Genomic DNA, 24,377 nt, shown 5'->3' with positions numbered 1-24,377 from the left:
TATATTAATAAATAAATAAAAAATGCAAGGAAAGTTATAACTAGCCAAGTATGTCAGACTCGGGTGCCGTTTGAACAGTAAACAAATGTGACAGCAGTGCTCCTGTAGTGTAGCTCTGCCTGAAGATTCCACTCCTGGTCTTCCTCGCAGACTCTTAGCCTTTCAAAGCTGAACGTGTTTAAAAGGCTCCTCCATTCACTTTAATGTCACTCATTTTAGAAAACGTTGAATCATTTGAATAGTGACAATAGACCTAGAAATAGTTCATTATAAGTTTAAGCGTAGTGAAATAGCTGAATAAATGATAGTAGAATGGTTTATGCTTACAGTATAAATAGTTTACAGCAGGAGATTATTCTCCATTCATTCCAATGTTACTTTGCAGCAATCAAAGTAATAAATGCAGCTTCTGGTTCAGCAGGTGGCGCTGTTGTCTTCAGGTGTCGCTCGGACGCTCTTTAACGCTTCCTCTGCTCTCTCTTTGATTCATGCGGCGGTTTCCCGGGCAACCAAGAAGCGACAACAAAACGACAGTGGGCGAAGTTCAACAACAGTAGGCAAACACACACAGCCAGTGTCAGACTGGTTGTTTTCGTAACTTTCAGTAAGAGTTTCAGCTCAGCCGTGAGACGCGTGGATCAAAGTGAAACTTTTACATCAGGACGCTCCACTGTCATGAGTGAAGTGTGTGTCCGGGTGGCGGTCCGTATCCGTCCCCTGCTCCCTAAAGAAGTCCTGCATCACCACCAGGTGTGTGTGCGAGTGGTGCCGGGCTCCGAACAGGTAATGCTCGGCTTGGACCGATGCTTCGCCTTTGACCACGCGTTTGGACCCACAGTCAGTCAGGATCAGGTGTACGAGTCCTGCGTGCGGCCCCTGGTGGAGTCACTGGTGGACGGCTACAACGCGACCGTCTTCTGTTACGGACAGACAGGGTCAGGCAAGACGTACACACTGGGAGGAGGGAACCAAGGTGAGTTCCACACACAGGGTTTTATGCAAAAAGGGAGTTAGGAGGATCGTTCACGGGACTGTTAATAGAATAGGAAAATGTATGATTGAAGACAGTGGGGCATATTTACTGTATGTGAATTCAATGCAGTGTTACCTTTAATATATATTTTTTTTCATTCATGTCCTCTCTCAGATGAAGAGGGAGGAATTATCGACCATGTGGCCCACAATGTGTTCCTCCTGCTGGAGCAGATGAAGCAGAGCGGTGATGATGTGCAGGTCGCCGTGCGGTTCTCATACCTGGAGCTGTACAAGGAGGAACTGCTGGATCTGCTGGAGCCGCACACCATCCCTAAAGAGCTTCACATCAGAGAGGATGAGAGGGGAAACACAGGTAAAGTTATGTGTATCTGGTGTTCATCTCATATGATCATTGCTATCAAACAGTCTCTGTGCACAGGCCGGACCTTCCAATGTGTTTGCTTGTAACAGATGTTGTGGTCTCCTGTGTGTTTTCAGTTGTGGTTGGAGCCAAAGAGGTGGTCATCACCTCAGCAGAGGAGCTGCTCAGCGTTCTGGAAATGGGGAATGCCCTGCGCCACACTGCAGCCACGGGAATGAACGAGCACTCCAGTCGCTCTCACGCCATCCTCACCCTTCAGGTCATCCAAAGTTGCCACAGCTCCTCCCGGAGGTCCATTAGATCTTCCAAACTCTGCTTGGTTGATTTAGCAGGCTCAGAACGTGCTGGAAAAACTGGAAACACTGGAACACGACTCAAAGAGTCTTCACAAATCAACACAGGGCTGCTCGCTCTGGGCAATGTCATCCGGGCTCTCTCTGACCAAGGACGAAGTCGGCGAGGCATTAATGGCAGCAGTGCACACATACCATACCGTGACGCCAAGATCACCCGTCTGCTCCGAGATTCCTTGGGAGGCACTGCCCATACACTGATGGTGGCTTGCGTGAGCCCTTCCCACAACTTTGTTGCCGAGACTCTTAGTGTCCTGCAGTTTGCATCCAAGGCTCGCCACATTCGCAACCGACCAGCATCGGTGTGTACGCAAGCAGTGTCATGCCCTACAAACTGGCACCCTGGTGAGGCTCGGCTCGGGGAGCTAGAATACGAATTGCAGACACTGAGAGGGTTAGTGAAAGAGAAGGAGAGGGAGATGGAGGTGGAAAGGGAGAAGACAGGGGTGAGAGGAGGAGGCGAGGGAGACGCCTCCAGTCAGAGCAGAGCGTCTGAGCCTGATATGAGGATGAAACAAGAGGAAGCACCACAGTGCCATGCATTGTTACAAGAAGCTGCAGCTCTGCTTGCTGAGGCCTCTGGGCCATCTCCAAGTGTTTCTTCTTTTAGGCAGCAAGTTCAGAATTGGCAGGAGAGACTGACAGCTGTCAATCACTCACATCAAAGTTATGATAAGACCTATACAGGGCGAAGTGGAGACCAAATGGAACATGTTGCTGTATTAAAGCTCAGAGAAGAACTCAAGAAATGTCAGGTAAGGATAAAACATGTCATCTCAAATGGTTATTTGACTGGTTCAGATTTATCTACTGCATTGTTAATAAATGCATTGGATCAACAGAGACAAAATCAGCTAGTGTATCTCATTACCTCCTCTGTCTTTAGGAAGCGCTCCACATAGGAGAGCAGCAGTTGGAGCAGAAAGATGCAGAACTGAGGCAGGTACAAAAAGAAGTTGAGAACCTTCTTTTAGAAAGAAACCCCCTCCTAAAAGCCTCTGAGGAAGAAAAGGAGCGTACTCGTTTACAGGTGAGGAGAACGACACCACCCTGCCTGGGAGCCTGATGGTGTTTTTGCTGATTATTAATTTGTTGTTGTTCATTTGCTTGTGAATGTTTAGAAAGAACAACTGGTGAATCAGCAGATTGTGATTGAGCGCCTTTGCAGCAAACTCATGACCTTTCAGGGAACAACCTCAGGGGCAGCCATGGAAGCAAGGGCTTCTGGGTACAAGGGCAAGAGACCCAACAGTGTCCCACTGATCGGACTCAGCCGTGTGTGTAGGCTTCCCAGGAAGGTAGGTGGCTTTTGTATTTGAATTATGTCTTAAAGGGTAATTCTTTGTGGCCTGTCTGTTTATTTGCTTTTAATCTTTTGCCTAACAAGAAATATATATGCCCCACTTCTGTAATGCTAATCCCCAGACAGCTCTCACCACCTCTCACTCATGTTTAGACTTCTCATCTTTTAGCAACAAGACTTGTACTTGAGCAGACTTGTTACATCTTATAATCAGGCCTGTTCTATAGGAATCCTGTCTGTAATGTTATCGAGCACATATAAAATCTAAGCCTGTGAGTGGTGAACAGGCTGGACATCGGGCTGTGGTTTTAAGCAGAATTATCTGTTAGGTGCTTACCACCATTGATAGATACATTTATATGTGCATTCACGCACTGTTGTCCATGGCACTGCATACTTGCATTTTTTTTTAGATTCACTCTAGTCCACCTGCCTACTCTCTGGAGAGGGTGATGGCAGAGTTCAAGATGCGTGGTCACCTCCTGCTGGCTGAGATGGAGGAAAAAGATGAAGTGCACCGTCCATTCATGAAACAGCAGGCACAGACTAAAGACAGTGTTCGTGAGGATGAGGAGGAGGATGGTGATTTGAGCAGAGTGGGATTTAGGTGAGAGCCTCTATAGTACAGGTCCTCTTTCTTTATCCATCCACCAATAATTAACTATGACAAGTTTTAGCCAACAGTATGTGTGCAGCCACAGAAAAGCACAGAGGAATCATTCAGTTTATCGCTGTTTAATCTTACATGACATGCAAACTTTTATTGAGATGTGCAGTATGATGACTGTTGGTTTAAATGGCCTTTTCTTTAGATGTGTCAGCATTTATTCTTCATTTTTCACAGCAGTGACCCTCCATGCACCAATGTGAGGCTCAGCAGGAGGGTGCGGGGTGTAGTTGGAGATGTAGTGACATGCTACAATTTTGATGTCAAGGATGACTGCATTTTTGCTGCCAGCCACCTGCCTATTCAAACAACAAAGCACTTGTCAGTTTAGTTGGCACAGCCTGAATAGACTTCTAAAAATCACACAGAATGTTAAGCTTTTCAATGATGCTCTTTTTATACATTTTTCAACCAGAAGAAATATCAAAATCGCAGCAAAAAAAATAGTTTGAATGCAGGTAATTTTTTTAATAATAATAATGGTTCCATCAGCAGACTCTAAAGTGCAGCTGATGACACGTCATAAACTGTATGATGCAGGATATGTGCTGGTAGGGAGAACAATTCGGTGTTGCTACAAAACATTCAGCGAGGCAACTGGACTTGCACTTGGACTTTACAAGTCTACTCTACAAGTCCAGTTGCCTCACTTCAACATAACATAATAACCTCGCTGACATCTGTGCTCTTGTGCACCTTCAAACTTGTCAAAAATCATCGTGTTTTTTTCCAGCCTCACAGTGCAAATTCTTGGACATGTAGGAGGTGAATGTGAAAATCAGCAAGGAGTATTGTGCTGTTATAGACAAAGAGTGCTTTATATACTCAAATATTGTGATGTCACCCCAGACACTCTTTAAACCGAACATGGACCAGCCGACACAAAAAGTCAGCTCTGACAGAGAAAATCGTAGCACCAGATAAAACCTGTGATGGAAGCCCGGTATTACAACCACATCAGCAAGCCACAGGTACACTTTTCTCATTCTTTTGTATCGCCTTTTGCCCTTCATCTGGTGTGACAGTCTCAAAAGATGTTTCATATCCAAAGGTTTTTTTTCTTTTTATAATGTCTGCAGCTTCTTTCTTCTTCTCAGGGAAGAGTGAAAACCAAAGTCAAATGAGAAAGGCGAGAATAACAGCCCGCACTACAGAGAGAAGAATTCAGGATCTGTCAGTCAACATGCGCATGAAGGAGGAGCTCATCAAAGTGCTTGACAAAACTGGTGTGTTTACATAATTACATACAGGACTGTGTATTCATGCAAGTTAAGAACAATGTAAAACACTGGCTGATTTGTTTGTGAATCAGGGCAACTCTAACATGTTTATGTTTTTTTTCCACACTGCCAACAACAGTAAAACACAAGAAAGTGTTTTTGTGTCATTTTATGTGACAGACAAGGAAACTCTGTTAGTGGACAGACTCAGCAGACACAGTGCTGGTGGTGAAGAAGCCAGCGTGCTGCAGAGACTTTCCAAGCAGAACCAGCAGGTCCGAGCGGAGATGTATCGAAGCCTGCAACACATGAGGCTGCAGAGAGCTCAGCTTCAGAGCAGCCTGAGAGAGGCCACCGATGACAGGACAGAGCTCCACCAAAACGGGGTTAGTGCTACAGATTTGAAAATCAAACTCAAAGTTTGTGAACAATCATCAGCTGCCATCAGCTCTTTGAAATGTTGGGGACAGCTGACGCTTAGAGAAATGCTTTTGTTGACAGGAACACGGTGCAGATTCGATCGTTTGTGGAGGTGCTCACCCTGAAGGGACAAACAAAAAGGTAACATGCTGTCACATGTTTATGCCACTTTAAATTCCTCAAAGGTTTATTTTTCATCATTCATGTTGACTGTTTCTTTCACAGACTGTATATAAAGTGGTTTCTTATACAACATCTGACTTTTTCTTCCTCTGTGTCTTTGCTGCAGCTGCATGACAGTAGTTGGTTGGAGAAGGAGGAAGAAGAGGTTCTTCAGAAGAGGGCAGACCTGCAGGTGCTGGAGGAGGAGCTGATGAAGAGAGAGGAGGTGCTGTTGCGCAGGGAGGCCTGTCTGCAAAAGAAAAATAAACTAGAAATCAAGAAGTTACGCTCCAGTCAGGTGGGCCTGTGCTTTTATTAGATTTGAGCTTGAGTAATGTGGATTAGGTGAACACAAGGTTGGTATTGGAAGAATGTCTCATTACTTTCCAGGCTCTGAGTCAGTACTTGCTGCATATGTCGACACAGTTGGAGTCTTTAGAGGAGCAGCTGCAGAGCAACAGTGTGAAGGAGACGACTGGAGGGGTTACAATACAGGAACTGGAGAAAGAGAGAGACATGCTGAAAAAGAGAAGAGACACACTGGAAGCCCAGCTGAAAGACCACAGAGTGCTCTCTGCCGAGGTCCTATTCTTAGACCTTTATTCATGACTTATGATTCTTCAGTTTGCATTTGCTTTTGTGCATTTTATTTATGTACGTCTCCATGTAGGAGGAGCATTCCCTCCTCCAGCTGGAGGAAGCTATTGAGGCTCTGGATGCAGCTGTGGAGTTTAGAAATTATTCCATCCAGGACAAAAAGAAGCGCTTGTTCATCACTGACTCATCTTTGCATCAGTCACAGAACACTGAACCCGCCCAGCTCTGTGATGTCATCAGGAAGTTGAAGGAGCTGTCACCACCCGAGGCTTTGCAGCTGCTGGTCAAATATTTCAACAAGGTAAATTAGAGTAGCTGTTGTAACTCTTAATAAAGAAATGTGTGTTTCTTTACCCCTCTTTCCCACCTTCATCATCCTCTCCAGGTTGTTTGTCTTCGAGAAGCGGAGCGCCATTTACGTCTGCGTTGTGAAGAACTGAAACTTCTTGCTGGAGAGCAAGAAGGAGTGCTAAAGCAGATGGAGGCCGCCATGCAGCGTCTGACACTGGATGCAGACCGCAGGCTCACCCAGCAACACCAAGACCACCAGAAAAACATCCAGCAACTGCTACAGAAGCTTAAAGGTGAGGAATTCAGGGCAAGCTAGAAGAAACCATTTAAATCGGAAATAGTTTGCCATGTACATTTCCATAATATTTGTATTTGTGCTTGTATGTGTGTGTTTAGAGGGTGTTTCTGAAGAGGAGCAGCAGTCAATACAAGACAGGCTGCAGCACTTGGAGAAGGAGCTTTTTTTCTATAAAAGCTCCAGTCGGCAGCTCAAAAAGAAACTCAAAGAGATTCTGGGAGATGCTGTGCACCCTGGTGATCAGCCCTCACACTCACAGGAGAACAGACAAATGCACAATATAGAAACAGGTGCAAATGAACGGCACAGTCATACTGAGGAGGTACACACAAGGACACAAATTCCAACGGCATACATAAAAATACACGCTGAGCAATCAGACAAAAATTCACACAATGATTCTCACATGAACAGACACGCACATCAAACTCAGCACCCATCTTCCTCTTCTGATTGTCATGCACTCGAAAACATAAAAGGGACAGATAACAACCAGACACACACAGAGTCTCCAGGGAGGATTAAAAGAGGTCAGCCTGGTGATAGTTTAGAGATGGTACCTGTCAGTTTGTCTCGCAGAAAGCTGAGACAGGTCTCTGCAGCTGACCTGCAGGGCTCTGGCACAAGGAGGCAACAGTCTGTAGTGGACTCCAGCATAGAGTCCACGCTAGAGGACTCCATAGATGCATCCAGAAGCACAAACTGCACAATTTACAGAGCTGTGGCTTTAAATAGTACTAAGCCATCACATGACAGGCTTAACATCTAGCTGCAGATAGGAAATAAAAGGAAATATGTCATAAATAACATAAAAAAACATGAATCTAGTCTTTAGGCATCTTGTAAATATGTTCATGCATCGCTTATGGGAAAATACATCACCAGGAGAAAAGATGGATGTGTGAAACATTTTACAGCACTGCACATTCCATGTAAAGTTCCACAATGTTGTCTGGGACTCTTAGTTTGAAAGCTCCTGTGCAAGAAGAAATGATTTTGTAATGACATAAATTGGTCTGAGATAAGTGTGTAACCTACACTTTTTTTGTTTTGTTTTATCAGAATATATTATCTGACATGAAAATCAGCATGTTCCTGGTGCGTTTCATAATACATTAGTACTGTTAAGAGACATTCTTTTGTTTATGTGTACTCAGCTGTGATGTAAATGTGCTTTTGTTTTTACTAGGGTGCAGTGTTTTGTTTCAACCACAGTGAGGTGCAAGTCTGTAAAGTAAACATAGTTTAAGTGTATTTTTGGGGGGGTCACGCCCATTTTTATTTTTATAGTTGTTTTATAGTTTATAGCGTTTTTAGTCTCTAATAAATATGCCGAAGACAGCTAAAGAAAATGCCTCCGTCAGGTTATTACCCGAGTTCAACGCTGGTGATGCTGTAAAGCTCAACAAGTACATTAGCTCATCACCAGTTTAATTCACTAGCACTGTTGGTTGAGCAGTAAGATAGGGGAAAGATAATAAATCTGTTTAAGCTATGCATTTAGTTTTCAGCATTTTGAGCCTTGTCAAGGCCTGGGGTGTGTTTGAGCCTTTGATACAATCTTTATGTGCACTTTATACTATTAGCTGTTTGTTGATTGCAATGTATTTTTTATATTTGTCCAGTCTAATGTATTAAAATTTCAAATATGCATATCAGACTGTTTTGTCTTATTTTGTGCACCCATGTTCCTCTCTCATTCAACCCAAGGCATATAACGCTGCACATGGACACAGTGACTAACACGGAAGCATAAACATGCAAAAAAACACATCAGATAGCAAAGAGATGAACAAACAAGTGTCCTCTTGCTTGTTAAAGCAGAGCACACTATCCTGAAACACACCTCTAACCGCAATCGCAGATTTGATCCTTATTGTCACCGCCGGGCTACCGTACTCAGTCAGACACTCGCCAGTAGCAGAGCTGCGCTGAACGACAGTCCCTCTACAAACAGGTGAAAGTCTTCTTTGGAAAGTTTTTTCTGAGTAACGTCTCTTTGGCATAAGTCAGCGGGTGTTTTAAAAACAAAAGATCATCATGAGCCCGTCAGTGTGTTATTGACTAGCACGTATCGCGACTTTTGCACTTATTTAAAAGCTAACCGGCTAAGCGCTGTATAGTTAGCTAGATTTGGTTGCTGCTATGAGACGCTAACCTAGCCGCACTGCTTGTAACGGCACAGTTCATATCAATTTACATTTATGTTTACCTTTATGTTTTGATTTAAACACTGCAATCTATTGGCTTATCTCATGTCTGTTGGCTGAGTTTGTAATTATAGTGATAGCAGTTTGAAAGAGGGCAGAATTATAAGCTAACTCGTTAATTTAGGATCAGCTTCAAGTTGTCCTAACTAAAATGTTATGCATCTCAATTTCCATTCTTTAGTTTTCCTTTCCACAATGGCATCGTCTGCAATGATCACCGTCCCCACTACCGCCTCCCGCTTTGCCCTGCTCCAGATTGACTCAGATTCGGACTCAGACACCTCCGAGCCGGGGAAGACTGCCACCAAAAATGGACGGGACTCCTCCGGGAAGTCCCGGCAGGGGAAAGCAGGAGTAGCCGGGGGGAAAGCTTCTCAGGGCAACGACAAGAAGAAGGACAAGAAAAAGAAGAAGAAGGAACAACAGCAGAGCGAAGCAAATGAGGTGAGTGAAAATTAGCAGTAATTGTTCAATACAATACATACTTCTGATCATGTGCGTACATAACTTTAGTGACATGAATAGTGATTGTGCTCTTCCGTTGTTTCACTTCGCCTAAAGTGAAAGTTTCACTTCAGTAAGTAAGGTGCTCTACCTTTTCTTTTGCTGGCAACTAAAGAGAAAGTATTGCCACTGTAAAAATTTGCAGCGCTGCAGGTATTGTGATGTAACAAGAAAGTGCAAGAAATACAAAAAACAAATACACACCCACGACTTAGTCACATAAATTAGAGTCTCTCAGAGGAAGCAGTGATTCTAATATGTTCATAATAGTATCAATAATGTTTGTAATAAACTAATGTTTTGATCAAATTGATCTCCTTCCTCAGTTGCGTAATCTTGCCTTCAAAAAGATTCCTCAGAAGTCCTGCGCCCCGCCACCCAGTATGACGCTGTCAGGAATAGCCAGTGAACTTCTCAACCCTTCGTCAGGTGACCCCAGTATACCTTCAGAGGGGTGGCAGCAGTGGAAACAGCGGGACGAGCAGGTAATGAAGAAGTACTACTCACATAAACAATGTTTAAGCATAGTGAGTCTAGTTTGATAACCACAATGATTTTTCCTACATTGCATTACCACTCTTGTGAGATCTGCAGTGGAAAAGAGGCTCCATTGGCATCTTATAAATATGGAAGTGTTTGAGCTCTAAGCAGGATATTGGTATTAAAGAAAAGAGCACATGTGTGTATGTTGCATCCCTGATATATCTGCATTTAATCTCATCTGTTCCTCTTAGATAACCACAGAGCTGTATGAGGCAGACTTGGAAAAGGCGTTGATTCTGAGTAAACTGGAGTATGAACAGCAGAAACAGGTATGTTGTGTGCTTACTACTCTTTTTTGGTGCAATGGTCCTTTCAAGGATCCAAGAATGTAACAGTCAGGTGGGGGGGGGGGGCAGTATGAATACACTCAGTCATCAGGCTGTCTCTCTCAGCTAGTGGAAGCCATGTTTCATCACAGTGTTTATGAATAGTCAGGACCTATATTGTTACATTTTGCTTAAACTCTGCTTTCATTCAGAGCAACACAAACACATCTTCGCCAAAGTCAAAAGGAGGAAAAGAGGGTGGTGGGAAGAAGGACAAAAAGAAAAATCAGCAGGCAAAAGACAAAAAGACAGTTTCCCTGCAGGACTTCCAGGCCGAAGGCAGTGCAGGTGAGAAGAACGTGCTGATTACTTATAGAAGGAAATGTTTGTCTTTTAAAAAATAATGTATATTTAGATCTATATGTGTTTTCTCCCTGCAGAACATTTGAGTAGGAAACAAGAGAAAGAGGTGAGCAAGGTTATTCTAATTGTCTACAGAACATGCAGTTTACAATACAAACACAAGTAGCTACTGATATGAACTCATTGAGTCTTTCTTCACTTTTTTTCCTCAGTACACACACATTTCTTCTGGGCTGCATTACACCGTAAACATTTGTAATACATTTAAATTATGTATCCACAGCTTGTGACTGTATACTATGCTTATTGCATGCCACAAGTGAATGCCTGTTTCATTTCTAGGACACCAGAGCAGCTAACATAGCACTAGGACTTGGGCAGGAGGAGCGATTCTTTAATAAACTGGAAGATGACGTCAGTCGGATTGTCCAAAGGGAGAAAAGACGGGAGCAGTACGCAAACAGCCAGGGTCAAGAAGTCAACACCTCCACAGAACATGAACCAGTAAGTGGATAGACATATTTAGCTGCTTGTGTGTGTGTGTATGTCCATTATATTGTAAATGCAGCACCAAAATGAGGTTTGGTCTTCCTTCTACAATCATCCTGTCTTTCTCTCTCTGGTCATTTTTCCTTTTAGGACCCCCGAGCAGAACAGCTGAAGTACGAGCTGGAGAAAAAAGACCAGGAAATCGATAAGTTAAAGAAAACCATCTCACAATGGGAGGTCAGCAGTTCTGGGCTGTTTCCAATCTGCAGTTTCATTAGTAGATTTTTACTGTTGTTTATTGTGTCTGTTCTGTGGAATAGGCATTCACCTACTAATTAATTTGAATAGAAAGTCTTTAACAAGTTGTCGATACTCAAGTTTATTTTTATTGGCACAGTTGTCAACAAATCTCTTCCTTCTCTATTCTTCAGGTGAAATACAAAGAGGTGAAAGCAAGAAATTCCCAGCTGCTTAAGATGCTCCAACAGGGAGAAAGTGAGTTGAACCTTACACTACACTCTCCTCCTCCTCCGCTCCTCTTTCCTTTCCTGACCTCTCAGGTGTTTCTCCTCTTCAGTGAAAGACAAAGCAGAGATCCTTCTACAGGTGGAAGAACTGCTGCACATTAAAGAAGAACTGTCATCACAGGTGTGTGTAGAGGAAATGTTGAATATATAATATAGCATTTGTCCATTGATGCATATTAATAATCTATTTTTCATTCAGGTAACACTACTACATGCTGCTCTTGAACAGGAAAGGTCTAAAATCAAAGGACTGCAGTCAGAACAACCAAAACATCAGGTGAGAATCCCAATAATGACTCGCCTTTATTCACATCATAACAAGTTAGAAGTGTAACTGTAATATTAGAGATAATATAGTACCGTATATAAATTTGCCTTGTGAGTAACGATGTTTATTTTTTGACACTTCCAAAGAAAAGTTACACACGGTACAGTACAATGTGTTCCTGACTCGACAAAATTGTGTTGTTTCTGGTCCTTTCTGGTTGGCAGGGAAACAAGAAAGGAAAGAAAGGCTCAGAGGTGGATCTATGAACATTTCTGACAGAAAAATAGCTGTTGAGCAAAATAACGAATGAAGAAAGCCACTACAGATGATCATCAGGGTACCGGTTTCTTATTGTTTTAGGTCAGGCTGTTTGTCAGCCTAAAATGCATGCCCCTCTAAACACACACACACACACACATACACATACATACATGCAGAATGCTCTCCAGATGTGGTACGTTCATTTACATGGCCGATCAAAATTAACAGAAGATTTTGACTAAATTTTGTGTTGAAGTAGATTGCTTGGTTGCCCTCTGCAGGCGTCAGAGTGCCACTGCATCTGCAGGCTGCGTGCCTGGTGTTTCAATAGGTTTGGATGCCAAACCGACGGGTGTAAAATGTATGTTTTTGTTTTTCCCTCACTGTTAAGTAAATAAAATACTTTTTCAGTGATTTAAAAAAACTTTTTTGTGTCAATATTTTTGAAAACTTAAAAGAAAGGTACAGGCAGAACTCTGCTTATAGGCTATATTGTAAAGATTAATACAACTTTGTTAACGTGTTAATGTAGAAGGAGAATTTAAAGTGAAATAACTCTGAACCCACTGGCATGCGTAAAATGACTATATCTTTAAGTGCACTTCGGGTACATGACTAGATTTTTCATTATGAAATTATTAAATCGCGCTGGCTTACTAAAAAAAGACTAAAAAAAACTCTTAATAATAAAAAGATGTGCGCACACCTCACTGCAGTGGGGTCAGTGCCGAGAGAGTGCCGTCACAACTTTCTGCCGAGTCATCGGGACAGACGCGCGCTTCCTCCCCGCAGCTGCGCGCCCCGGGTCCGCTCTTCATCCAGCCCGGTCAGCACGGACATGTCAGGCGAGATTAGAGATGAACCGAGAGCAGCGAAGGACTGCGATCGCTCTGAAACGATCCACGTTGCCGTCAAAAGTACCTCTGAGAGGAGAGACTTCACCGTTAGAGGAGACTGCACCGTCAGACAGGTCAGCCCGCTGGGTCTGAGATCATAATAATCAACGTAGATTGTTTATGTGTCGTAAATACAACGTTATTTGTGGTATTGCCCTTTATTGTGTGTTTGTAGTTTAAATGGGCTTTATCAGAGCGCCTGGGAGCCTCGGCAAAGCAGCTGGTGCTGATCCACTCCGGTCGGGCCCTCACAGATTCAGAACTCATGAGTCATCTGAGAGGACAGAATGGGCTTGTCAGCCTCTGCATGATCCAAAGGTAAACACCAATGCACAACTTTGTCTCTTTTTACAAAGTCTGTGTCTGTGCTCCAGAACAGTTCATGGCATAGTAACCTCTTAATTTATTAGTTGCATAATAAACCGCCACTGCTACAGAACTGCAAAATATTTTATTAATGTTCTGACTCTGAGGCACATTTGTACCAAACGTTTGTTCACTGGACCAAAAACCTTCCATGCATCACAGAAGACCTAAAACCCTGATTCAGATTCATACATATTTCACAGGCCTCAGGGATCACCTGCCCCGCCCCTCATTGATCCAGCTTCAAAGTCAGTCCACTCAGAGTTCACAGCTGCTCTTGACCCTGATCCTGATGCCTTCACCCCATCTCCCACCTCTCCCCTTTGCCTGGGTGAGTACAAGTTCTTCCTCCACCTCCATTTGTTTTCTGTCTCTCACATCACGTCATGTGTACATCCAGTCCTAAGTATTTGGGACGAACACTGCTGCTGTGGATTCATTACAATCTCACTATAGGGCACTTACTTACTGCTGTTCTTTTGATCTCATCTTGTTTCTGTAGTTGAAGGTCTAGACAGTCTGGGCCTTGCTAACAGCGGGCCTGACTTCTTCTCTGCACTCCAGCAACAGATGGAGAGCCAGCTGCTTGCTAACCCAGAGATGTTGCACCGTGTCCTGTGCAGCCTCTTTATTCAGAGCACTCTCTGCACCTCCAACCCTCAGCTGACCAGACAGCTCATTCTGTCCAACCCCCAAATTCAGGAGCTCCTGCAAACAAACCCAGAGGTGGAAGATATGCTGAACAACACAGATGTCATTGCACAGGTATTTCACTCTGTTTTGTCCCTCCAGCGATATGCAAATTCTACAAGTTTATATTACTCGTTCTCCAAACTCCAGGTGCTGGAGCTCATCAGGAACCCTGACTTGATAGAGGAAGTGATGCAGAATGAAGCATCAGACAGTATGCAAGCAGAGCCGAGCAACGCTGAAACCATAACTGTTCAATCTGATGGCCTGCAGAAAACTGCAGCAAAAACACAAGAGCAAAGCCTCAAACTCTCACAGGTGCACTTCTGAGTGTAACATTTTCCTGAATTATCAGTTTAGTTCATGTCAAACTAACCTTGTGTGTTCGAAACTCTCTTTAAGGTAAAGACACGTGTCCCTCCAGTGGAGATTACATCACCTGGGAATCCACAGACAGCAGAGGGAGAACAGACATCGCCCTTCTCCAGTCATTCCACAGATCCTCTCAGAGAACTCACAGCCACTGCCACACCTGCTTCAGCCTCTCAGAGCAGTACTACTGCAGGCACGAAAAATACAAATTGACACGCTTAATTGGTCGATCAGAAAACTAACAACAAAAAAATCTAATGCAAATGACTTTAATTTTATGTCTATTTATATGTGTCCTCCTCCCTGTTGTCTTAGGCATGCAGTCACTGCTGGAGGAGATCACTGCCAGTCCAGGTCTGATGGAGAGCCTCCTGTCTGGGCCGTACGTCAGCAGTCTTCTGAACTGCCTTAGCCACAACCCTGAACTCGCTGCACAGGTAACATATAAACACTACTTTCATCAGGTAACAGCAGAACATGTTCTCCCCCATGCTTTTCTTCTTCAAATTGTTTCAGATGCTGCTGAGCCACCCGTTGTTCTCAGGAAATCCCCAGCTGCAGCAGCAAATGAGGCAGCAGATCCCTCTACTCCTACAACAGGTCTGTTTATTCTCCTCACTGCTGTTTACAACTAGAACATCTTTATTTGATTTGACCCTGTGCTCTGCTATCATTAGCATCTTTGGCATAAATTGTTAATAATGTGTAGATGAAGAGTCCAGAGTTGCTAGCAGCCATGTTGAACCCCAGAGCCATGGAGGCTCTGCTACAGATCCAACAGGGCCTGCAGACTCTGGCTTCAGAGGCACCTGCCCTCATACCTGCGTGAGTAAAACCAGACAGTACACACCAACCTGAAAAGGGTCGACTTTTTGATTTTGTAAGCTTGCCACCACGTGTCTCTCCTTCAGGTCGGCGCTTGGACACATCGGAGACGGTGTTGAGCCTGCCCCACCTGAGTCTAAGGTGAACAGTCAATCAGGAAGCGGTCCTCAGGTTGCCATAGTAACAGAGCAGCAGCAGAAGTTTGTGCATCAGATGCTACAGGCACTGGCTACAGGCACCAATAACAAGGTACAATTTCCTTATAATCATGTTCCCAAGGAAATAAATCTGAACTGCTCCTGAATTTAAAATATTACCCGTGGACATCTGTATGCTTCCTCTGTGTAAAAAAAAAAAACATTTTTATTAATGAATTCCATGTCCTGTCACTGAGTGACTCCAAACTTAGTTGAATTTTAGTTCTAAGTGCCAAATAAGATACATCTATTTGAAGTTGGATTATTATTATTTTATTTTATGTCTATTTATTATGGAAAAATTCCTAATTTCTTCCATGTCATGTGGCAAACAGACTTAAAAACAAAGCTTAATTAATTGTATAACACATAACACATGTGAACTACACATTTTCACCCCCAGGGGCACTAATTATCTGTTATGTTATTGTAAGAAGACAGGATTGAAATAATTCTCCTGTGGTGTTGTGACAGGTCTGTCCTGAGGAGGCTGACTTCCAGGAGCAGCTCGAGCAGATGAGCTCAATGGGCTTCAGGGACAGAAAGGCAAACCTTCAGGCCCTCATCAGCACAGGAGGAGACCTCACCACTGCTATACAGTACCTGCTCAGTCTCTGACACACACACACACACAGTTTGAAGCTATTGTGCTAATAATGTCAAAACAAAGTAATACAATCACCTCCTCTCTCTTAAATCCACCCTACATATTGTAAACCTGTAGCAGCTGCATAAATATTCAGAGGCAGGATATGTGTAATTATTCTCTGTGCAGACACACCATGCAGCCCAGGTCTCTTTTCATGCTGCCACCTGGACACAGCCTAATGAAAGCCTCTGAAAAAAAAAGATGTCCTGAAAGCACACACAGACGATTCACACTCTCTCTGTCTCAGTCAACAGATTGAACCATGAACACAAATCTGTTGTGTGATTTTCCTCACTTCCCCTAGCTAGCCCTGCCCTAGCAGCAACAAAGGCAGATACTCCAGATACATTATGAATTCTGTCACCAAATGATGTTTGAAAATGCAGATGATGACTTTGTGCTAAATGTGCTTGAATGTCACAGTTTATCTTGGGGCTACACAGGCACAGAAACTCTGCTTATCTTCTCAACACATAAGACCAGGAGAAATTGGATTTTGGTACAAAAACTTTGAACCCCTTTGGACCCATCTCGTGATGATAAAGACTCTAATTTACTTTGCATAATTCATCTCTTCCTAAAAATGCCTAACTACCTTTGACTGCTCTGATCAGTAGTCTTCCATGAACTTACAGTATGCTACTACATTTTCTGCCACAAAAAAAATCACTATTAAATGACTTACTGCTGGCCCTCCTTTAGCTGACCTGTGGCTCTGATGTAAACAGAACTATTACATGCTGTTATATGTGGATATTAAACAGAGAGAAGCAGAAAACCTTTACATTTAAAAAGCTGATTGTCAGTACAGCTCCTCACCTCCTTTCCTCAATAAAACCACGGCAAACACAAACTGGTCTGCCATCTTTTTTCAGACAATAAGTTGTTAAGACAATAATGTTATTAGTAAAAAAAATTATAACTTACTGACCATGTTGTTTACTTTTAAAACAATCATCAATCTACTAATGATTCACAACAGATGATTTTCTATGTACTATTGAATTTTGTACTTCACCACTTCAAACACTAGGGGGCAGTTATGCCTAACTTCTCCTGTACTATCAGCTAATACAGTTGCATGTTGCATTAATTTTTAGCCTGATCATTAAGCGATGTCTGATCTATTTCATCATAACTATCACATTTTATAATATAGCTTTAAAATTTGGAATCTTAATAATTTGCTTCTGCACATTCTTATTTTTTTTTAAAGTATTTAAACAACTCACAACCTAAGAAATGTGTTTATTTATTGGAGTTATGCGATATGTTTGCCAGTTATATTGTTTATGTGTCTCTCTGAGAGGGTTTTCTGAGTTTTTACAACTAACACTCAGGACACGTGTATGATCATTAGATGCGTGTGTGATCGGCTTGTCAAACTGTCTGTTGCTGTGAGACTGAAGGGTTTTTTTTAATCTCCTGCGGTGTGTGTGACTGGATGTGTGAGATATGAGAGTAGCCAAGGGGGGTTTTCTGGATTAGAAGCTCCAAAAATATTCGGGTTGAGGTTTGAAGATGAGTCACACCACCAAAACAGTTTGACAGCACCGAGTGGAAATTCGTGTGCGTGCGTCATCTACAAAATGCTAAAAGATCAGGGAACAGGGATTTCTCAGTTTTGACCTGATGTGACCTGTATGGTGAGGAACCCATTGTGTAGTTAAGGCTGTAGTGTGTAGCAGCATTTGAGATTGTAGTGTTTGGTTGGTGTGTTTTTAGCTGTTTTCACAAAGCATGATTTTTTTTTTAATTTATAAGTTTATTGGTGCAAATTATTCCAAAAGCAAAGATTAAAAAGTTTAGGAGTAGGTGAGAAGGCTGTTACATTAAAGCAGAGGTGACTGCTGCGATAAGAAACATTTATTACCTTAAGATCTGAATATGATCATCAGCTACAATGCTTTTATAATCATCAATCGTTGTAGTATATTAAGAAAAACGACAAACGTTTCTACTATTACATAAAACTAATAAAGGTCGACGTTGGATGATTAATGATCAGGCAGATTTGAACTCTTCCCAAAAAATCCTGAAGAAAATATATAATTTAATCACAAAAATTCACAAAAAACTACAAATTAAAATTATTAATGTCACAAAATATACATTGTTGGTGGATATAGACTGTGGATTATTATGAGATTAAAGGCCGGCCCAACGCACAGTGGTGCTCTGAGCTAAATGTCCTCATGCTGACTGTGCTATGGTCTTTCTCATTAAGTTATAGTTTGTTGTTAACATTCTAATAAAACAGTGCCGGAAATAATATGTAAATATGTTAGCACCATCATTTAGGAACAATGTGTTTTTTGTTTTATTCTATAACAAAGATACATGAGTAACCATCTATTTGTGATTTTAAAACTTTTACATGTGGTACAGTTTGTTAACATTGTAAATTAGCTTCTTCTTTTTTTTTTTTAGCTCCTGGCAATTATCAAGAAGTTTGGCATAACTTCTTACAAAAAATCTGTTTCACTTTTTGGAATCAGAGCCAATTTTATGCTTGGCCTTAAAAAATACACGATCACACGTATTTAATACTAATTTGCTCTGACAATGGTCTTCTGTAATGGTTGTGGAATCATCAAAAATAACCACCACATATTCTCAGAGGGGCCTGCCAAAACCTACATCAATCCATCCACACACGCTTTCAAGATATTTGAATAAAAGTAATATCTTTGGACCAACAGTCTTGATAAATCATGACTGACACACCACAGTGCATATTAGATAAAAGGCTGTGATTGGCCCAACACAGGAAGGACCAGGTAGAAAACTGTCTGAAAGGGACGGGGACATGAGAAAATGGACTGCACTCTAAGATCCTTTGCTCATGCTCCCGAAAGTTATCCAGGCATGTCACTCTGCATCAAAGATGTTCACCTCTTGGAGGCACTGAATAAAAAAATACAGAGGGCCACCAAAGTTAGAAGCAGCTCAGGGCATGATGCAGCCACAAGATGTTATTTCAGTTTAGACAACCTGTCATGAGCATGGCTACAAACTGATCACACCTCACAACATGTGGTGATGAAAGTCTCTGTGTGGGTCCGCTGCAATGTTACTGCATCGCTGGTGACGCCTTGAGGCTGATCATGTGTTTTTCGACTTCCGTAGCCATGTCAGTGATACTCCTCCTGACGTCCAATGGCAGCACGTTTTCCTCGTCCAATGGAGGCTCTAACACATCAAACTGGGAACGCAGCATTTCTGCTTTCATGTAATGTCCCCTCCGGGCCACCATCCTCTGCAGAATAAAATCGTAATCACCGTACAGAAAGAGAAAATAGACATTGGGAGAAGTGGGAGGAGAGACATCATGATCCAGGCTGGAAGAAGAAGAGAGGGCTCTGGAGCCATAGAGGAGGATCTGTCTGTACTGACGCTTCAGGGCTGAGCACACCACAAGAGCATGAGAGCCGGAACGCAGTTCTCTGTGATGGAAAGATACATAGAAACACATATGCACACGGTTAGAGAGGGCAGGGATAAATAAAGAGCAATAAAATATTAAAGTTGGGAAACAACTTGAACCAAACTTTGTTCTCAAACAAACTGAAGGGAGAAGTAGGTGAAGGGAAAAAAATCTGAGCTGAGCGGATGAGTGTGTAAGAGTTAAGGAAAGGGACTCTTTGATGTTGTTTTAAGAAAAAGATGGCACACTTTTCACGTCTCCCTCACCTCTCCTCCACTTTCTCTGACATAATCTTGTCTTTACTCCCAGGAAAAACTCCCTCTCCTCTCTTTCTGGTTTTCATCTCAATTTTCAAAACCATCTTTGATTTTTTTGATCTTTCCTGACAATTTCACGGCTGCATATTCTTACCTCACTGCTCTGCTCCTCAGTGCCGCCTCACTCTCTAAACCCATCATCTTCTCCTTTCTGTCATTAAAATAATGTCTTACGTTGTTCTGAAGGTGTGTGCTAATCTATGTGTGCGTGTGTACTTATACAACAGCATGACAGTAAGTTGCGGGGACATATGTCTGTTTACCAGTTGCATATTTGGGGAGCCGCCTCACCATAGTTTTAGTATGCAGAGACGGTTTAACACACAGAGTTACGTGATGTGTTGGGTTTTTCACCTCTGAATGACTTCATGTAGTTTCAGAAGCCAGGGAAATCTGTCCTGAAGAGAAGAGAAAAAGCAGTAAATAAAGTGTGACCCGCACTGTCTCCAGCCTGCATCACCCACTGACCTCAATTGTATGTCATTCCTCATCTCCCAAATCTCATCAAAATAGATTTTTTTGCATATATTTAATAATAACCATTTGTACTGCCTGAAGCTTAAGCGTCTCCTCAACCTGCAGAAAAATAAACTGCATAATTTATTCTTTTCTTGGGTTAGCAGCTTTTAGGTTCCCATGAAACGGCTTGCAGAGCGCTATTCATCCCATCTCATCCACCAGTGGTTCTCAAAATAGGGGGCGTAAAGCTGCTGCAGTGGATGACAAGGGGAAAATATGAATTGAAACTAAGTATACTAAGTGTGAACCCCAACTTCCTGGGTGACAGCACGGAGGCAGTTTAATGCCACCCTGACGCGCCACCTTTGTTTGTTGCTGTTTACGTGCAGAGACATGTTTATAGCATGTCACCTTTTAAAACACACTGTATAAAATGTAACACTGTTCTGTCCCTAGATTCAGAGTTGCACACAGTATAATGCAAAACATGCAGCCAATATTTTCACATTCAGATAAAGAACTGATCCAACACAGATCAGGCGAACAGACATGCCAGCACAACTTTGATTTTACACTGCAATCAGACACATTTTTAGTGAAAGCTGTCACTTCTCTGAGTGGAATCACACACTCTCTTATATCCAGGCTTCTGAGCACTCTCATGTCCTCTTTGGTTATGCCAACATCAACCTGCCAACACTAATACTGGCATGAAAGATGCATTTTTTTGCCACAGCCAGTCAGTAATCCTGTAGTTACATTTCTACTTCACCCCATCATTCATTCTCAAACTGCCAACTGTTGAGTGATTTTTGTTTGTTTGTTTTTTAGAAAATGCCAAAGTGGCAATTCTCCTTGCTGTTCACAGTAGACTTGTGAGTAGGAGGTTATCATCAGCCACCAAACACTGCTACCAGCACACAGCTGCCAAATGTTGGCATGGGCTGCTTCTCTCTGCCTGTGGGCTTGTGTACCGAACTCTGGCAGGCAGCCAGTCAATTGTTTGGAGGTCTTCCCTTATTTTAAAAGTCAACATGGACAGGGGAGAGGTAACTACTGAACAAACGGAGAATAAATAACTCGACTGGCTGTGGGTCGTAAGGCATCCTTCCCTGTCTGCCCCTGTTAAGCTTCCTCAGGCTACTTGTTGAGGTTTGTGTTGCTGTAAGCCTGAGTGAATAATTTGCTCATGACAGAAGACGTATGACTCCATAAATGATTGACATTCAACTAGAGCTGACAGAAAACCTGAGCCTACCTGGTCTGTGAGTGGTTCACCACGAGCCATCTTTTCAATGTTTTCCAGCGAGTGGAAGTTATCGCCTTCATGCAGGGTCCAGCCCAGCTTATAAGTAAACACACACCCACACACAGGTGAGTATCAACATGCAAAGACAGGATGGAGGTGTGTGTGTGTGTATGTCGAGATGATTTTGAAACTAATTACCTTTTCAGACAGAAACATCCCTAAGGTGCTTCTGTATTTAAAGAAGGCAAAACAAAGACAGGTGTAAGAGCAAAAAATCATATAAAAACTATCACCTGTTTTTTTTTCTAACCTGTTTTTTTGAGTATACATGGAGCAATGAAAGAAATTTCCCCCTGGGATCAATAAAGTATTTCTGATTTTGATTCTGATAAAGGAACAAGGTCTGTTTTGATCTTTTTCAGTTTTCTCAAAAAGTGCAAACGTCTCACTCTGTGGATCGGAGGATATGTCATTATTTAGGTGTCATTAAACCACCAGTCTGATGCCATCATCTTCATCATCTCGCAGCTCTTCTCCAGTACTTTGGTGTTAAATGACATCCCTCACAGGTCAGTGTTACTTTAACTATCTGTAACTGATGCCAGTGTGCTGTCACTTATGTGACAGGACATTAATAGTTAATGGTCTACCACTGAACAGTTACTCAACTAAGTCAAATAACTCATTCCTTTTCCCCACAGTATATATTACAGAATTCTAAATGAGCAGACAGTATACATACTTTCCTGAGCCAGAGACTCCCATTATGATGTAAATCATCCTGTATGATGCCTAAAGGCTGGTTCTGTCCTGAAATTGAACAGACAAGACAAAAAAGATGTTTCAATGACTGTTGTCATTAATCCATAATGCGCAAATTACACAATGTGAAATTGCACTTTGCTTCTCTAATCAGTACTAGAGGAAGTATTTAAATCATGCATGGATATTGTTAGATAAATATATAGGATCATTAAAAGTAAAAAAAAACAAGTGCAAGTGCACAGTGAAGAAGTTATTCTATTAGATTATGCATCACTTTAAAGCAAAATTTAACTGCTACAGTTGACAGAGATGAGGATACCTTTAAATAATTTATTGCCATGGATGATTATTTGCTTAGAGAATAGTCTAATCTGTGGATTGCTTTCTAGATTAATAATCTGACTTTTTAAACTGTATATTGTGTTTCAGCTGTCCAAAGCAAATTTCAGATTACTTTGCAGTTAAATGCTACATCCTAATTAATAACTCAGTGGCACATGTGACTACAAGAAACAAAAACAGTTTATAAGCCCCTCACGCTCACAGGCTACTTCCTATTATGCATCTACAGCCTCAGTTACGTGAATTTCCCTCTAAACTGCATTGTATAGAAGAGATGTTTTAAAAAGCAGGCTACTCAGTTACACTCCGCCATTGAATGTAACTTACCGCTATAAAGAACGGGTGAAACTTCGTTACAATAACAAGTAAACACCTTGGACCCATTACAGGAGAATAATGGCTGCCGCTTTATGTAAACACAACTCTCATCTTTTAGGAAAATACCTGAACCATACGGTACACTCCATAGCTCTACAACACGAGAGGCGAACGCATGACCGCTGCTTCCACTTGGACCATGGCCGCGGGTTGTTTTGCTAAAGCACGTGATGACGCACGAACCAGTACGTCAGCTACGCTCAATTAAAGGGACAGCGCTCAGATTTTGTCACACTCGGATTGTCTTTGAAATTATTGATGAAAACCGAACTCATCACTGCCGTGTTTGTTTTTTTCAGCTTACATGAATGATTTATTGATGCGATATTAAAGTATCACAGACATTTACATTCTTTGGTTGTATAAAAAGAGCAATTTCAAGCGGTTGCCCGTGTTATCGATTTAGACTATTTCCAAACCAGCAGTCTGTAAAACTCTGGCTCGCAGATTGTATAATAACTTTGAAAACTGGAATAAAAAAAAGGTCTGTGTACAATGAATACATCTTTTCCCAAACTGAATATTAAAACAAAAAGTGGTTGTCAAAAGATTATCAATCACACTGGGTGGTGACTAATTTACATTCACAGCATCACCACCTAAACAATGTGAAGGTGCGCGCTGACATTTGGAGAGGTGGTGGGGAAGAGAGAGAGAGGGAGAGAGAGAGAGAGAGAGAGAGAGCCATCCCCCGTCTTGTGTGGATCCTTCAGTCAGCAGGCACCAGACGGATCCAAGCCCTCCTCCCTTTATCCCTTCGTCTCTGTTGCATCCATCCATTCTCTTCTCCATCCATTTATCCACCTCTCCATCCACCCATTCATTTCCAAGGGCGTCTCAAGGGGTTACAAGACCTGCGACACATGTATGCGCGCGTAAGCGAGAGCCTTCCGTGTATGTAGAACTACGTGTGCGCCCGTGGAGCCGCTGACATGAGGAGCTGAAACAGAACCGACAGAAGGATGAAAATGCTCCGGTTTCGCAGCCCCAGTATCCGCTCCTTGGACCAGGAGATCCTGTGCACGATCCGGTTACTGGATGACTCCGAGATCTCCTGCAGTATTCAGGTAAAACGACAAACCTCGCGCACCTCATGCATTGTGCTCTGTGATTATTGCAAATATCACGTGGACGCAGCGGAGGAATTTCATTTTATTTTCATGAACACAACGAGCATCAAATTAAGATCATGTACAGTATCGATATGATACTGTAGTAGCTGTTTATCAATATACTGATTAAACCGCCATTTATGTATATGAGACACGCATGTCAACGTTCTCCATGCTGCTGTGACACACTGGTTGCTTTGCTCACTGCTGCATATGGTGAAGAGAAAAAACATA

The 24,377-nt window shown here is 42.3% G+C and overlaps 5 protein-coding genes across 9 annotated transcripts in view; 4 read left to right on the top strand and 1 right to left on the bottom strand.

Moving 5' to 3' along the window:
* Window positions 1–616: 616 nt before the first annotated feature.
* LOC114441396 (kinesin-like protein KIF27) lies at window positions 617–8,200 on the top strand. Of its 2 annotated transcripts, none has more exons than XM_028414301.1 (15): window positions 617–973; window positions 1,148–1,348; window positions 1,474–2,465; window positions 2,597–2,740; window positions 2,832–3,008; window positions 3,427–3,620; window positions 4,530–4,651; window positions 4,778–4,906; window positions 5,081–5,286; window positions 5,402–5,461; window positions 5,610–5,780; window positions 5,873–6,064; window positions 6,153–6,380; window positions 6,465–6,663; window positions 6,767–8,200. In XM_028414301.1, the coding sequence occupies exons 1-15, from the start codon at window positions 676–678 to the stop codon at window positions 7,435–7,437; spliced, it is 3,984 nt and encodes a 1,327-aa protein (XP_028270102.1). In that variant the 5' UTR covers window positions 617–675; the 3' UTR covers window positions 7,438–8,200. The 2 variants fall into 2 exon arrangements, with proteins under 2 accessions (XP_028270102.1, XP_028270101.1); XM_028414300.1 differs by having other exon boundaries at window positions 4,760–4,906.
* A 351-nt stretch (window positions 8,201–8,551) lies between these two features.
* Window positions 8,552–12,501, top strand: gkap1 (G kinase anchoring protein 1). Its single transcript, XM_028414341.1, has 12 exons — window positions 8,552–8,625; window positions 9,060–9,322; window positions 9,709–9,867; window positions 10,117–10,194; window positions 10,404–10,539; window positions 10,632–10,660; window positions 10,897–11,058; window positions 11,194–11,280; window positions 11,475–11,538; window positions 11,621–11,691; window positions 11,770–11,847; window positions 12,063–12,501. Exons 2-12 carry the CDS (start codon window positions 9,074–9,076, stop codon window positions 12,102–12,104), a joined length of 1,155 nt encoding a protein of 384 aa, XP_028270142.1. The 5' UTR covers window positions 8,552–8,625; window positions 9,060–9,073; the 3' UTR covers window positions 12,105–12,501.
* Window positions 12,502–12,862: 361 nt separating this feature from the next.
* On the top strand, window positions 12,863–16,935 carry LOC114441413 (ubiquilin-1-like). The gene is made up of 11 exons (XM_028414334.1): window positions 12,863–13,069; window positions 13,171–13,313; window positions 13,565–13,692; window positions 13,864–14,126; window positions 14,202–14,369; window positions 14,454–14,616; window positions 14,739–14,860; window positions 14,940–15,023; window positions 15,133–15,248; window positions 15,335–15,497; window positions 15,920–16,935. Exons 1-11 carry the CDS (start codon window positions 12,938–12,940, stop codon window positions 16,061–16,063), a joined length of 1,626 nt encoding a protein of 541 aa, XP_028270135.1. The 5' UTR covers window positions 12,863–12,937; the 3' UTR covers window positions 16,064–16,935.
* A 1,537-nt stretch (window positions 16,936–18,472) lies between these two features.
* Window positions 18,473–23,201, bottom strand: LOC114441966 (probable gluconokinase). Of its 4 annotated transcripts, XM_028415175.1 has the most exons (7): window positions 22,981–23,193; window positions 22,289–22,356; window positions 21,745–21,775; window positions 21,556–21,642; window positions 20,193–20,236; window positions 19,121–19,540; window positions 18,473–19,001 (listed from the first exon to the last, which is right to left on the bottom strand). In XM_028415175.1, the coding sequence occupies exons 2-6, from the start codon at window positions 22,324–22,326 to the stop codon at window positions 19,168–19,170; spliced, it is 573 nt and encodes a 190-aa protein (XP_028270976.1). In that variant the 5' UTR covers window positions 22,327–22,356; window positions 22,981–23,193; the 3' UTR covers window positions 18,473–19,001; window positions 19,121–19,167. The 4 variants fall into 4 exon arrangements, with proteins under 4 accessions (XP_028270976.1, XP_028270975.1, XP_028270978.1 ...); XM_028415174.1 differs by having other exon boundaries at window positions 18,473–19,540; window positions 23,098–23,201; XM_028415177.1 differs by lacking the exon at window positions 21,556–21,642 and having other exon boundaries at window positions 18,473–19,540; window positions 23,098–23,201.
* A 575-nt stretch (window positions 23,202–23,776) lies between these two features.
* The window catches only part of frmd3 (FERM domain containing 3), a 37,987-nt gene continuing 37,386 nt past the window's right edge, over window positions 23,777–24,377 (top strand). The window contains exon 1 of the mRNA XM_028413815.1: window positions 23,777–24,098. Within this exon, the coding sequence (XP_028269616.1) occupies window positions 23,994–24,098 (105 nt within the window). The 5' untranslated portion in view covers window positions 23,777–23,993. The remainder of the gene's footprint in view (window positions 24,099–24,377) is intronic.

Source organism: Parambassis ranga, chromosome 9 (genome assembly GCF_900634625.1).
Source record: "Parambassis ranga chromosome 9, fParRan2.1, whole genome shotgun sequence".
Taxonomy (NCBI): Eukaryota; Metazoa; Chordata; class Actinopteri; family Ambassidae; genus Parambassis; species Parambassis ranga.
This window is presented reverse-complemented; position numbering and strand designations above follow the sequence as displayed.